The sequence below is a fragment of the Cryptomeria japonica genome, chromosome 4, assembly GCF_030272615.1.
Source record: "Cryptomeria japonica chromosome 4, Sugi_1.0, whole genome shotgun sequence".
Taxonomy (NCBI): Eukaryota; Viridiplantae; Streptophyta; class Pinopsida; order Cupressales; family Cupressaceae; genus Cryptomeria; species Cryptomeria japonica.
In genome coordinates this window covers 100,241,988-100,255,083 of record NC_081408.1, presented here as the reverse complement: position 1 = coordinate 100,255,083, position 13,096 = coordinate 100,241,988, and the positions used below count along the sequence as shown (strand labels likewise).

Sequence of the window (13,096 nt, the reverse complement as noted above, 5' to 3'; positions counted from 1 at the left end):
TTGTAACGAAACTACATAAACTCTTCTTTCACACCCCCAGATATGATGGGTTGAAACTGAAAGAGAATGACCTCAACTGCTCATGTGAGGTGGTAGGTGAAGCAAGCATAGAAATTAAGCTTGATTATCCCAAACATTTTTTTAACTCATCCCAAATTTCAAAAGAGTCAATTACTTTGATATTTTCATAAGATATGACTCCTTGAACAGGTAAGAAATCAGCTATCAAATTTGGTACTTATAGCAATGCTGGGAAAAGAGAATGCCCAATGAATCCAGAAGCAACCAGGCCTAGAGAAGAATATTATTACTTTTTCAATTCGGGGGATGGCGAGTGGTTTTTTATTGCATTGATAGAATAATCATTGAATCTCTCTTGATGCAAATCCTCTTTGAATCGCTTTGAGAAGCCATTGAAAAACCAACAAGGGCTTTAGCTTTGTTGTTTGTACCATCCAGAGGCTTTATTGAAAGAAATTAAAATATGCCTCCCTTAATCATCGAACACACCCTGCATCGGATGGCCTTGGGTTGCCTTTAGAGGCTGCTTTGTCAAAGTTAATTTTGACAAAGACTCTAGGAGGAGGGAGGTATTTAATATTTTCTCTTTTAGCCAGGGTATCCCTCACCACCCATTAACACAAAAAGCTTTCAACAAGGAGTCATGATTTTAGAAGATGTAAATCCCAATCTGTGATTTCTGATCCTTCTTGTGCTCTAATGTTGGCTTGAGATTGAACTAATTCTGAAATAGTAATTTCCAATTTCAGAATAGCTTCTGTGCTAAGAGATTGGTTTTGGAAGATTCTTCAATTTCTCTCCTTCCAGATATACCATATTGCTAAAAAGAGGCTAGAAGTCCAGAAGCTTGAAAATATTGCATTGCTTAACAGAAAGGAACATGTCTTTGAACAATTTTAGTATAAGTGTACAGTAAAGCCCCAGATCAATTAAGTCTAGTATACCATCAAGACCAGCATTTGACAGTGAAGGGACAATGTAACAGCGGATGATCCATACATTCTTCAGCATTTAAACAAAGTGGAGAGCAAGAAGCCAAATTTGTACAATCTATCATGAGATGAAAAATTGCCATGAGCAGCAGTTCAAGCGAGAGAACTGGCTTTTGGAAGTCCATGTCTCGACCACGCAGTTAAGGCAGGTCAATTGGCTTCCTGGGAGTGATTGACTAGCAATTTCTAACCCCAGCTAGCAGAATGGATGCCCATCTTCAAGCTTGACCATCAAATTATGTCATTATCAAAGTTGAAGAAGATTTTCCTCTCCTTTAGAATAGCAAGAAGTTCTACTTTTTGCTCCTCAAGAAATGTATTTGAGAAGTATTTCCATTCCAAAAGTGCGATTCCCATCTGAGACTTACAGATCCATTAATCAGTTAGTTTACATACCCAAAAAGTCATGAAGACCTGTCAGGTCATTGCTAGGGAAGAGAAAGAGGCCAAAATGGATAGCCATTACAGAAATCCAACCAGAATTCAGATGAGCAGTCGACTCTCACTTCCCAGCTAAAGTGATCTGTTATGACAGGTCAATAAATCAGAATAAAAATCCATTTATAAGAATGACAAGGCAGTTTGGTGGTGTTGGCGTTGAAAATAAGCCACACCCAGACCGTCGATGGACTGGTCCAAGAGGGGCCAGTAGCTCAGTGGTAGAGCACTCCAGCAGCGTATGGAAGGTCCTAGGTTCGAGTCCTAGCTGGTCCATGTCTCAACAGGTGGTACTGAAAATTCTGAAGAGTTCATCATTATCTAAATGTTTATTTTGTAGAAGTTGGTGCCATTTTCAATTTGGTTGGGAGAACATTCTCCAAACAAGTTTTGCCCCCAGGGCATAATTTTGTAGATCCAGCTATTTGATCCCTCTTCTATTTGCCTTTTACCACTTGGTTTCATGGACTTCCCAAACTTCAGTCAAGGTGACTGGTTCCTTGTTAACCATGAGCCAAATGATCAGTCTTCATTCCTTGCACACACATTGGATCTATCTCCATTCATGAGACCTGCATCGGCAATCTGATCAAATTTTCTCTAATAAATACTATCCCCTAATGGGCCTAATCAATCCTTGCCATTTCAAGCCTTTAATTAGTGGGACAGCTCAAATTCCAACAATCATTCTATGACTTTAAGGAGCACAATACTCCTTTCAAAAGGAAATTCCAATGCCATTGCAGTTCCAGACCTGTCAAAAACCACCATCAAAATATCTACAAGCATCCTTCTGCCACAGCAACCATAGGTCCATAAAACAACAATGTAAAGTAAAACAGATAACCCCACACTGTGAATGAGGACAAGAAAAGAGGAAAGAGAGTAAGGATGAATGCTGAGAGAAGTTTATAAGGCAAGACAACTGCAGTCAGGTCCAAATATTGTTGTGCAACTCAAACTACACCAAATTCATGCTTTCTGAACACGGGGCTCAACTAGGACCAACCCTCACCACTCAGCAATTGCAGTCTTTAAATGGTCAAAACCCTAGTCTCATTCACAGTAGGTTTAGCATGCCCCTCCTGAACCTAAACCACACGCATTCACATTACTTATTTGCTGGAGCTCTTCTCTCTATCTACCACTGTTTGAAGCCTCTCAACCCCCACCTCCCACCATTGTTTCTCTCCCTTTGTGAGCCCCATCACTCCATTTCCTCCTTGGTTCCTGAGTACCATCCAGAGTCAACACCAATCGAAAAATTTCATTAGATTGAATCATTGGCATCAAGCCCTTTGATCATGCTCCCGAAGGTCAACCTGCTGCTTCAATAGGGGAGCCTGCAACTTCTTGGTATACATCACAAGCCACTCAGAATGAGATCATAGCCCTTCTTGCCCTCTATAGATCCCACTAAAGACTCTCTCAGTGCTAACATGATACTCAAATCTTCATATAAATAGTTTTTGATACCTACCTGTACTAAAGAATTGCTAGTAATGCTCATGTCCTTCTGCCTAAATTAATCAGGGTTCTTTGATGATTAAAAATTGTTTACACAATCAAATCCAGAAACTGCATACTTATTAGGGTTCTTTTATGTTGAAAATCCTGTGATGCTTCTCTGCAGTCCTAATGAGTTTTCTGATGTCAGAATGGTTGTAATTTTCATATAAGTGGTGTTTCTACAGTGTATCAAATTTCGTAATGACTTATTGAGATTCAACTGCATTGTTTCAAGATTTTCAAATCAATCATCACTTACCCATAGTGGTTGAAATCTTGTTCATCTTTCAATAGAATTGCATTTTATAATAGGATGACCACAGAAGCATGACACTGTTTTTCGAAGGTTTAAAGTACTTATCCAGATTAGAGAACCTTGTTCACAGGATGATCAGATAAACTTCATTCTAGCTCCTTCAATAACATATCTTGTACTCTTCATATGTCTATGACAAGGATCATTTATCTGCTAAACAAGTTGTATTTATCATAATTACTTGGACCTAGTTAGCAGTCCTCTACATTCAATCAAGTTCGGTTTCAATAGTTTCCATATGAATATCAAGTGTAAATTTATTCTAATTTTATCTATTCTCGTTGTTGATTTATTCTAATTTTATCTATTCTCGTTGTTGATTTATTCTAAGGCAATTTTAAAGTTTTACATATTCTGATTGAAAATTTATTGAGGTAAGTTTATTACAGTTGTGGTATAATAAGAATCAAACATCAAATAATTTTAGAAAAAAAAGAGCTTCATGTAATAAGGACTTATGTGCTCATACCTGGTGGAAGATAAATATCGAATATAAAGATTCCATTTTGATATGGAGTTCCTTTTGGACCCACTATCAAAGCTTTCAACAAATCCATTCTCACAGGATCCACTCGCACATGTATACTGGATTCCCACTCCAGAGGAAGATTCGTTGCCAGAGAAGCCACCTCTTTGGCAATATGCAACATCCTGTTTTTATTGTGCACACCTGTGTTATCGATGCTTTGCCGATTTGCTCCTGACTCATCAAAATGAGAACTGTAGCTGTGGTGATGAAAAGCTTTCCCAAGCAAAGGATACTCCCCAAATTGTAGTGGCTTCAAGCTCTCTTTATATAAAGAAATATTCTTACAATGGTCTGAACTAACTTCAATAAAATCAATAGTTTTGGAACCTTCTTCCTTTGAAGCAGATGTTGTCTGGTCTGAAGTTGGTTCGCAATCTCCTGTCATTGAATCTTCGTCCTCCGAAATAGGAATCACATCAGGTGTAGAGACAGTTTGCTTCTCAGATGCAATTGCCAACTTCTCATAACACTCCAATAGACACCTGGCAATGTCAAGATCAGCTTCCACATTTTTGTCATTGTTAGCATCTTTGAATCGCTTCACTATAATCCTTGCTTGCTCATAAATATTTTTCATTTTTTTCAAGACAGAAGTATCACTTCGAACATTACAATGAACATCAGAACCTCCTTTTATGTCAGTTTGGAAGCAGGTTCCTACCAATATCATCAGGAGTTCTGGATATTGTGCCATGGTTCCCAACATGTCTGCCAGCTGAAGATACAATGCACTTCTTGCACAGATGTCCATCATGGAATCATTCATCACTAAGTATTCTAAAAGTTGACTAACTACATTATCCCGTTTAAATAGAACATAAGCAGAGAAACCTAAGATAGGCTTAGGCTGGCTTGAAAGAATATTCTTAAGAACACTTGCTAAAGATTTGAGCACACTTTCTGTCCGGCAGTCAAGTTCCTTTTCTGCCTTTTTAACTTTCTCTGTAGTTGACTTACCCTCATGTCTGTGACCACCAAAACCAGTACCTGGCCCCCAGACAGTCTTCGCCATATTAGAACCATATGGGGTAAGTAATTCCAAATTAATCCCACTAGGATGATAACTAACATTTGGTGTACTTGTACCAGGTTGGTTTCCAGATTTACGGCTTCGTGTATTATACTTATTACAAGGTGTCTTTCCAGGCTGATCATCAGATCTAGTGGTTCCAGAGGTATACTCATTATAAATCAGTTCCAGTTCTGTCACTATATCATTGATTCTGTAATTTGTTGCTTCGCTGCAAATGTGGCTACCTTTGCTTCCACTTTCCTTACACTGGGAGTCAAAGGCAAACCCACAAGCTGCACACCAAGAAAATTCACAATTTGTACATACCCATGAGTCTGGACACTGAATACTCTCATTACTTGCTGCACTCTGGAGATGATTTGCATCATTGTTCTTCTTTGCCTTTCCTGAAAAACTCTTCTTAAGTATGTCAAAATCAAAAATTGATTTAATACTTTCATTATTCAGACATAAGACAGCATTTCTAGGACTAGAACTAAATGTACTATAAGTTATTAATTAACAGCTTCTCTGTAGGAAAACAAAGATTGATTTAATAATTCAATTGTTTATACATATGGAATCATCTGTAGAACTAAATGAATTGTGGATTTTACAACTCCTCTGTATGTGATACCTTTCTCTCCAAAAATAAAGCTATAAGCTTCAAATTTACATTTCTGGATTACTCAAACTAGCTGAAACAAAGTAGCGCTATACCTTTTCCTTTAATTGAAGACATCCTTGAACATTTTACTGCCTTCCCCTGCTGACACTTAATACAGTTGATCATATTAGCACTTGACATTGCACCATAAAGATCTCGATATGCAGTCCTCAACCACTTCTCATAGCTTTCTACAGTGCTAATACCAAGTAAATGGATTAAATCTGCTTTGCTAAGCTCCATTCCGCACCTAGCACATAGCAAATCATATTAGAAATCAGTACTAAATAAGAATACAACTTCTACAAGATACTAGATATTTTGTCCTTTCATGAGATAATATTCTAATCTTCTTTGACTGCATTCAGATCACCTGGTTCCAAGAATCATGTATAGTCAAATTAATAGAAAAGACACAGAAACACCAATAAACATCTTACGAGTTGCTTACACATTACCTCTGATCCGGACATAGCAATTGTATTCTGATCTCCTCATATGAGGGTTCTACTGTTATCATTGACTTATCTACCACAGATTCCACGTGAGATTTTAAGCAGACCATACAAGTGGCATGATTGCAGCTGGTGACAAAAACACTCTCACGATTCTGATGTCCACAATTACTTACTAAACCTGACAAAAACATAAAAATTTTAATTTCACATCTATTTAAGAATCAAACTTGTAATCAACTCCAAGAAAGATCTCCAGCTTCCATAATATGTAAATCTATCAGAAATCTACACAAAAAATGAAGTAAAATATATGCAGTGATGAGAGAAAGCAGGCCAAACAAAATAAAGAAAATGCAAGGTATGTTGTGATAATTCTAAATGCATGAATTGACTTCGCACCATAATGTCTTGTATTTAATAGATGCAATAAGCCTTCCCACAGACATCAACTTTCCAATATCATTTCCCTTAAAATTTATCATGAAAAAAGAAATTCTAAAAGCGTGTTCCCTACAAAAGTTAATTAAATTCATTTCGTTCCGCAAGATTTCCAGCCAGTTCAGAATGGACTCCTTCAAGATGCTACACAATCAAAAATATATATATAACTTCATATGCAGTAATCAAACTTTGTTCTACGCCTCTATTGATCAAATTTTGATCACATCAATGGGTTATTAAACTGTTACTGTTTACAGTGGCTCTTAGGGGCATTGCCACATAAAAATTTCTTGTTGAAGATTTTTGACAGACACAAATCTAGTTACAAGACAATTTGTATAAAATTGAAGACCTCTTCTCAGAGGTGTTTGTTTAACCAAGTTGAGAGTCATGGAAGAACCTTTTGCATCATCAACTCCTACCTTCTCCATCTTAATCACGTGTATCCTGCCTCATCTTTTGAAACTCATCTCCTACCTCCTTTCTGTTCATGCTTGTTTTATGGAGTACTCATATAGATATAGATAAGTTGGTTGGGATATAACAAATTGACCTAGCATTTGTATCATATCACTTTAGCTTCAACATCAACACCACTCAGTTAGATCCTTTCAATAGGTTGTGACAAATTGCTTGACCAAAGATCTTTATTCAATCACTTCAGCTCCAACTTATACCAGTCTTCATTATGCATTAACATATAAGTCTTCCATCCTCCATCTGTTTTTTTAAGCTAAATAAGTTTTCACCAAGGGGGGATAGTCTATAGTTACCCACAATTCCCATGCTTCCCCAAGCTAATCTTAAGGGAATGTTGATGCTTTGGTCATTTCTAGGACCCATGTGCTTTAGACATTTGAGTTTATTTCAAAAGTTAGTGTTGATTGTCACCTTAATCAACTTTATCACTATGTTTTCTCCAACACCAAGTCCTCGCTATTTCAGTATTTCTAACCAAAACTTCATTCTTCAGAACAACTAACAGTTAAGCTAAAGAGTTTACACTGTCTAAATGCTAAGGCTATACAGTTTATATAGCGTGTTTTGAGTGTTTAGGGTGTGGATTGGACCCAATAGACTATTAGGGTTAGTGTTAGTGGCTCGACATTTCAAAAAAAAAGCTTTCTTTTTTTAAATGCTAGAGGTGAGGGCTAGCTGCAAGTTTCTGAGACATTCAAGGGAAATGGTTAAGTTTTCTGAGAGTCCTGGGATGTACCAGCATCCTCAATGGGGGGGGGCGCCCCAGAAACATCCCTTCTCTGAGAGATGCATCCAAGGGACATCTCCTATTTGGAAATGGTAATGGTGGCACAGTGGAGGGATGTTTCCCTGCTGTCTCACTGTCTTGGAAACATACCCATCTCCACGGCAATTTTTTGCAGGAGGAGCACATTCCAGTGGAACAATATACTCATCCACAGATCCCAAAAAAAAGTAGGAAACAATCAGGTTATACCCACCAATCAGAAAAATTCAAAACAATCGTCACTGGTGACCATTTTGACAATAGCCTGTATAAAGATTGATCTTCTCTAAATCATAAGACTCTGTTCTTCAGGCTGATGCCTAATTGGGTAGGGAAAACCCTTTTTCCAGGGACTTGAGGGTGTGATGAGACTCCAAACTTTTAGTTTCTAACATTTGTAGTAATGGGACGTTTCCTTTTCCTTTTACCATTAGGACTAAGCCAACCATCAATACTGCCTTCATTTGGCATTCAGACAATAAACCTCTGTTGACTCAGTTCACTCTGAAATCTCAGGATAAACAACTTCACCACAACAATACAGTTTGTTCAGATAGTTGCAGCCGCAGGCTTAAAACTCATGCCAATCAATGTTTCTTATCAATAATTAGCAATAACGCAAACAAACATAATTTCAAACAACTTGTAGGAAAATAATATACAATAGTTTTCTTTATGCACTCAGGATGTAGATTGTCGACAATTTTATTTTATGCTAGAGCAGCATCATAATGTTCAAGCTAGGGATCTCCTTGTTCCCATCAAGTTCAATATTTGAACGTTGTAAATATGGTAAACTCTAGAGTTAAAATGTCCTTTCGTTCCCACAGAGAAGTCTCATATGCCTCTCAATGTGAATCAGGATATGACTAAATAAGTTATATTTGCCTATAACTTCTTCAAGGAATCCAAAATTAAAGATAGTTGAACAAACCGGGACTGAGGTGACTCAAACCCCATATGAATCCACTTCACCCAGCTGCAACCCTGAAGCCAATACAAAATTTGGAATAAAGCAATGTATGGGATCCGAAAATTGTTCACCTTTGAATTCTAGGGAAGATTTGGGAATACAAAATGCAATGAAATTGATTCAATAAAAAGCACAAAAACATCCAAATCAATGTGGCTTGAATTATTGCGTTCAGCTCGGAATTTGGGAACAAGTTGTTTAAACATCACAGACGTTAGTGGGTATTGCATCTTTACATTCGGATAAGGATTTCCGAAAAAAAATATAGCTGGGCATGAAAAAACTAATGGGTATTCCATCATTAAATTCAATTTTGAATTTTGATTAAAATTGAAAGCAAATTGCTTATTGAAACAAAAAAGCTAATGGGTATTTCATCATCGTATTCAGCTTTGACTTATATCAGTTAGTACTAATACTGACCTGCAGAGTGTAAAGGTCTCTGCCGCTTACTGCTGCTACTTAGGGTGCTCGAATCTGATTCATGGCTGCTCCTAGTCCTCCTGGAGTGGACTTCAATTATCTGTATCCCTCCATCACAATCCTCAAAACCACCCCTATGAGCTCTAGCTGCACGATTGAGAACCTCAACCCCATCTTCAACAGAAACCCACACACCATTAGCACCCAATTCCATGGCCTTAACCCCTCCGACCCTCCAATTCAATCCACAGCTGAAAAAACCCACTGTTTGAATCAGCGCTGAATCAATCCAAAACACAGCAATTCAACATGCATGACTAATTTTCAAAGCAGAATGCCAAAAAGTTCATAAACGGAAGATAAACAGTCTTATGGGGAATTCGCAATCTGGCTTGCCTCTTACACTTTTCAAAGAGGGTATTTCCTAACGATCAAATTCAAGAGCACCCAATTGTTTGCGCCTGAATTCAATTAAATGCTTTGCTTGAGCAATTGGGTCTCTATTTTCCTACATATCTGACAAAATCCGAACTCTAAATTCGTCGTCAGATTAAGCAACTTGACATACATAGACTTTTCATTTTAGCTTCTATTTTTAGTGTTTCAAGTCTGTCGGCTTGCCTCTAAACCATAATTATAATGATTTTAGCTGCCACAGAAACATGTCACTCTTGTGAGCATTCGTGGGATAAAATAATCATAACCCTAATTAAAAGATTTTATTCTTTCATATTTTTTTTTTTAATTATCATCCAGCTTAAAAAATCTTAGCGTGCTAGGGAAGAATATCTCTCGCGACACTCATAGCAAAGAGGAAAAAAGCTTGTAACAGTTGATTAAACTATAAATTTATTAAATTTAATTTATTTGATACCTTCTTATAGGAGTTATTAAGAAGGGGATGTGGTTTATGAGTTGATTTTCGTGCACATTCGGTGTAGTTAAGTATGTCAAGTAAACTCACTGATCAAGAAAGGTTATAGAATGATGACTAATTGCGGTCAGTAGTATAGAAAAATTGCCTTACGAATGAACTGATTTTAGAGTATATTTGAGGGTGGCTGTAGTCTTTTATTATGTGGAAATTAGTTAAAATTGGAATGGATTTAAATTTTAAAAAATAAAGAAGATAATTATGAAAATTATTTATGGAATTTAATTAAATTTAGAATAATTATATTAAGAGAAATCAACTAAAGTGGGAAGATATACTTGAGACTTGAATGTAAACTTTTGTTCAATTAATGTTGAATCCCACATAAGGTAAATCTAATGTCGAAGGCCTACAAGCATTGGAAGATGTGAAAATTTCATCGAATATTCCTTGGTAGGATGGCCTCTTACCTTCAAATGGAGTCTAGTTAGTAATGGGACCCCCCTTGGAAGGATTGAAAATTTTGGTAGTGCATGAGATTGTAGTGTCATAAATTGTATATTTCTACAATTTCATACTCACTTGGGCCTCACTTTGGCATTTTCGCTTTTTATGTCATGATTTTTCCTCATTATGCTCATACTAGTTCCAAATCTGCAATTGTCATCTCCTACTTTGTTCTCTAGACCTTTGTTCAACCCAAATGGATTGGACAAGGGCGCTAGGCATAGCACCCTTGTCTAGACCATAAGGACCTAATTTCAAGCTCTCTAATAGTCAACAAATTTTAAGTGAGAACCTATATCCCATGTCGGCCTTCTTCATAATTTTCAATACATTTCATGAGGATAGGTATAAAAGCAAGTCTTACCCCCTCATTTCAAAAATTTCTCCACAAGTTTCCAATTACACTTTTTCAAATTCAAGTGACCAAGTAATCAAGCATCATTAGAGCAGTGAAGGAGAGGTCAAGTACTTCAAATTTCAAGCATTCAAGATGGCATTTGTTCATGTGTTTTTTATGCACTTCATGCAAAAAATAAAATACCAAGGTATCTTATCCTCTCTTGAACAAAGTCTCCTCTTATGCTAAGCTTCGTGATCATACGAAGTGACTCCAAGGTTCTAAATGTTAGGTCGATGTGTGGATAAGCTCAATGGTCGATGTGATATTGCTAGAATCACAAGGAGGATTTATGTTGCTTGAACTCCTGCTTGACTGTTGTTGGAACACGGAAATTATTGGGTTTGAAAAAAAAAAAAGGATGAGGGTTTAGAGAGACTACACTACTCCTAAGATCAATACTAGTGTTGGATCATGCTAAGATGGACACATTCCTTAACCAAGATTTGCTTCACCATGTTGCCAACAACTACACAAAGCCAATGTGATCTTACAATGAAATGAAAGGTTTTCATGTCATGAATCATTCACCCAAATACGCAATACACTAGCACAACTTGAATAAGCATATCCACGGTTGAACTTAGCACATTTGAGTGTTCAATCTAACTATGCACTACAATTGAAAACCATCCAATCACAAATACTATGAATAAGGAATTATCAACATCCACACATTACTCTACCACAATCAATGAACTTCATCTAACATGAGGATTCAACAAGAAATCATGCAATATGTAGAAAAAACAACACATTCTACCATATCTTCAATAAAAAGGATGTTTATTTACAAGTTTGGCAACAATTTATGCCTTCTCCTCCAACTCTACTTCTAACTATTTGCTTGATACATGTTGCTCTCTGCTAACTATTAACATTTACAAATGAGGAGAGCATGTTGAAGACCCAAACAACTAAGAGGGGGGTGAATCAGTTGTCAATTAAAGTTTTTTAATTCTTTCACAAATCCAAAATAACCAACTTATAAATTATTTAACATGAACAAATATAAACATGAAAGCACACATATACCCAACGAAATCATACATAAAGAACACCAAATATGATGTGGAAAACCCAAGAAGGGAAATACCTGTTAGGGTGACACTGGTTAAAGTGATTTTTATAAGGGTGGATCACTGTCGAAATGCTCACTGGAAGGAGGGATCATTGCCCAGAAAGGTTCACTATTGGAAGAGAAAGAAGAGAAAAAACCACCACTGTGATACAACTCCCACAAATAGCAATACCGGAATAGTCTCTGGTGTTGAACAACACACTACACGCCTTCGCACAACTTCTCACATCAAACATCAAACCGATTTAGCTTTTCAATCTCACATATCTTCCATACCTCATTCATAATGTTCATCCTTTACTTATACTGTTCTCCTAACTTCATAACCTTCCAAGTCGGCCAAACATAATTTGAAATAGGTTTGCACTAAGAATTCTCATGGTGGAAAGGAATGAGAAGTGGACCACAACACACTTCATCAGTCAGATCAATGCATTACACATCCATCACAAATACAAGATCCATATGCTACACAAATGTCATTACACAGTCTCCAATTTTGGATCGGACCAGACCCAAAATAATACTTTTCAACTTAGCAAAACAAGAATGGAACCAAAATAAACATGAATTCAAGAAATCAACACCATATCCAGAAAACAAAGAAATCTAGATCACAACCAACACTATCAATTACCAGTCAACATTGAACATCATCCAAAGCACAACTTCTCGAGCATCAAATAGTTCGAGAAACATATTCTAAATCACCAACTCATAAAACCATATGTTGACATCAATGACAACCATTAATGGCAACCATGACAAACATATCAGCACCATCAATGTCACATTTGCAACAATCTCCTCTTTTGTCATTGATGGAAACATCCATCAACAACAAACAAAAACTCGCTTACTATAACTCTGCAATTCTCTCTCTGCATCTCTCCCCTTTGACATCAAGGACAAAGGCAGGCACATCTCCCCCTATGAAATTGTTGGCATTTTTTATGATTATGTTGTAATTGTCATTGATGGTCACGCACTTGCTATGAGATCACTTTTTGAATGTATGAATTATATTCAACTGGTAATTGTTCCAAACCGGTATCATGTGTTAGTCTTTAGACTATCAATGTTTTGCAGAAAGTGTTTACCGATCTCAAGTGGTATGAAGACCCCAAGCAGTTCGAGGATCTCAAGCGGTAGAACACATATTTCCCAGTCTTCATTTTCGACAAACCGACAACCGGTATTATGCGTAAACCG

General features: G+C 36.9%; 1 protein-coding gene across 3 annotated transcripts in view; it reads right to left on the bottom strand.

Moving 5' to 3' along the window:
* The window catches only part of LOC131032870 (uncharacterized), a 33,874-nt gene extending 24,168 nt beyond the window's left edge, over window positions 1-9,706 (bottom strand). Inside the window, exons 1-5 of one of the 3 annotated variants that reach the window (XM_057963953.2) lie at window positions 9,422-9,706; window positions 9,026-9,276; window positions 5,943-6,120; window positions 5,538-5,734; window positions 3,746-5,224 (exon numbers count right to left, since the gene is read on the bottom strand). In XM_057963953.2, the coding sequence (XP_057819936.1) occupies window positions 3,746-5,224; window positions 5,538-5,734; window positions 5,943-6,120; window positions 9,026-9,239 (2,068 nt within the window). In that variant the 5' untranslated portion in view covers window positions 9,240-9,276; window positions 9,422-9,706. Of the gene's footprint in view, window positions 1-3,745; window positions 5,225-5,537; window positions 5,735-5,942; window positions 6,121-9,025; window positions 9,305-9,421 lie in introns of all 3 variants that reach the window. The other 2 variants (XM_057963955.2, XM_057963954.2) reach the window with 2 other exon arrangements.
* Between the last annotated feature and the right edge of the window lie 3,390 nt (window positions 9,707-13,096).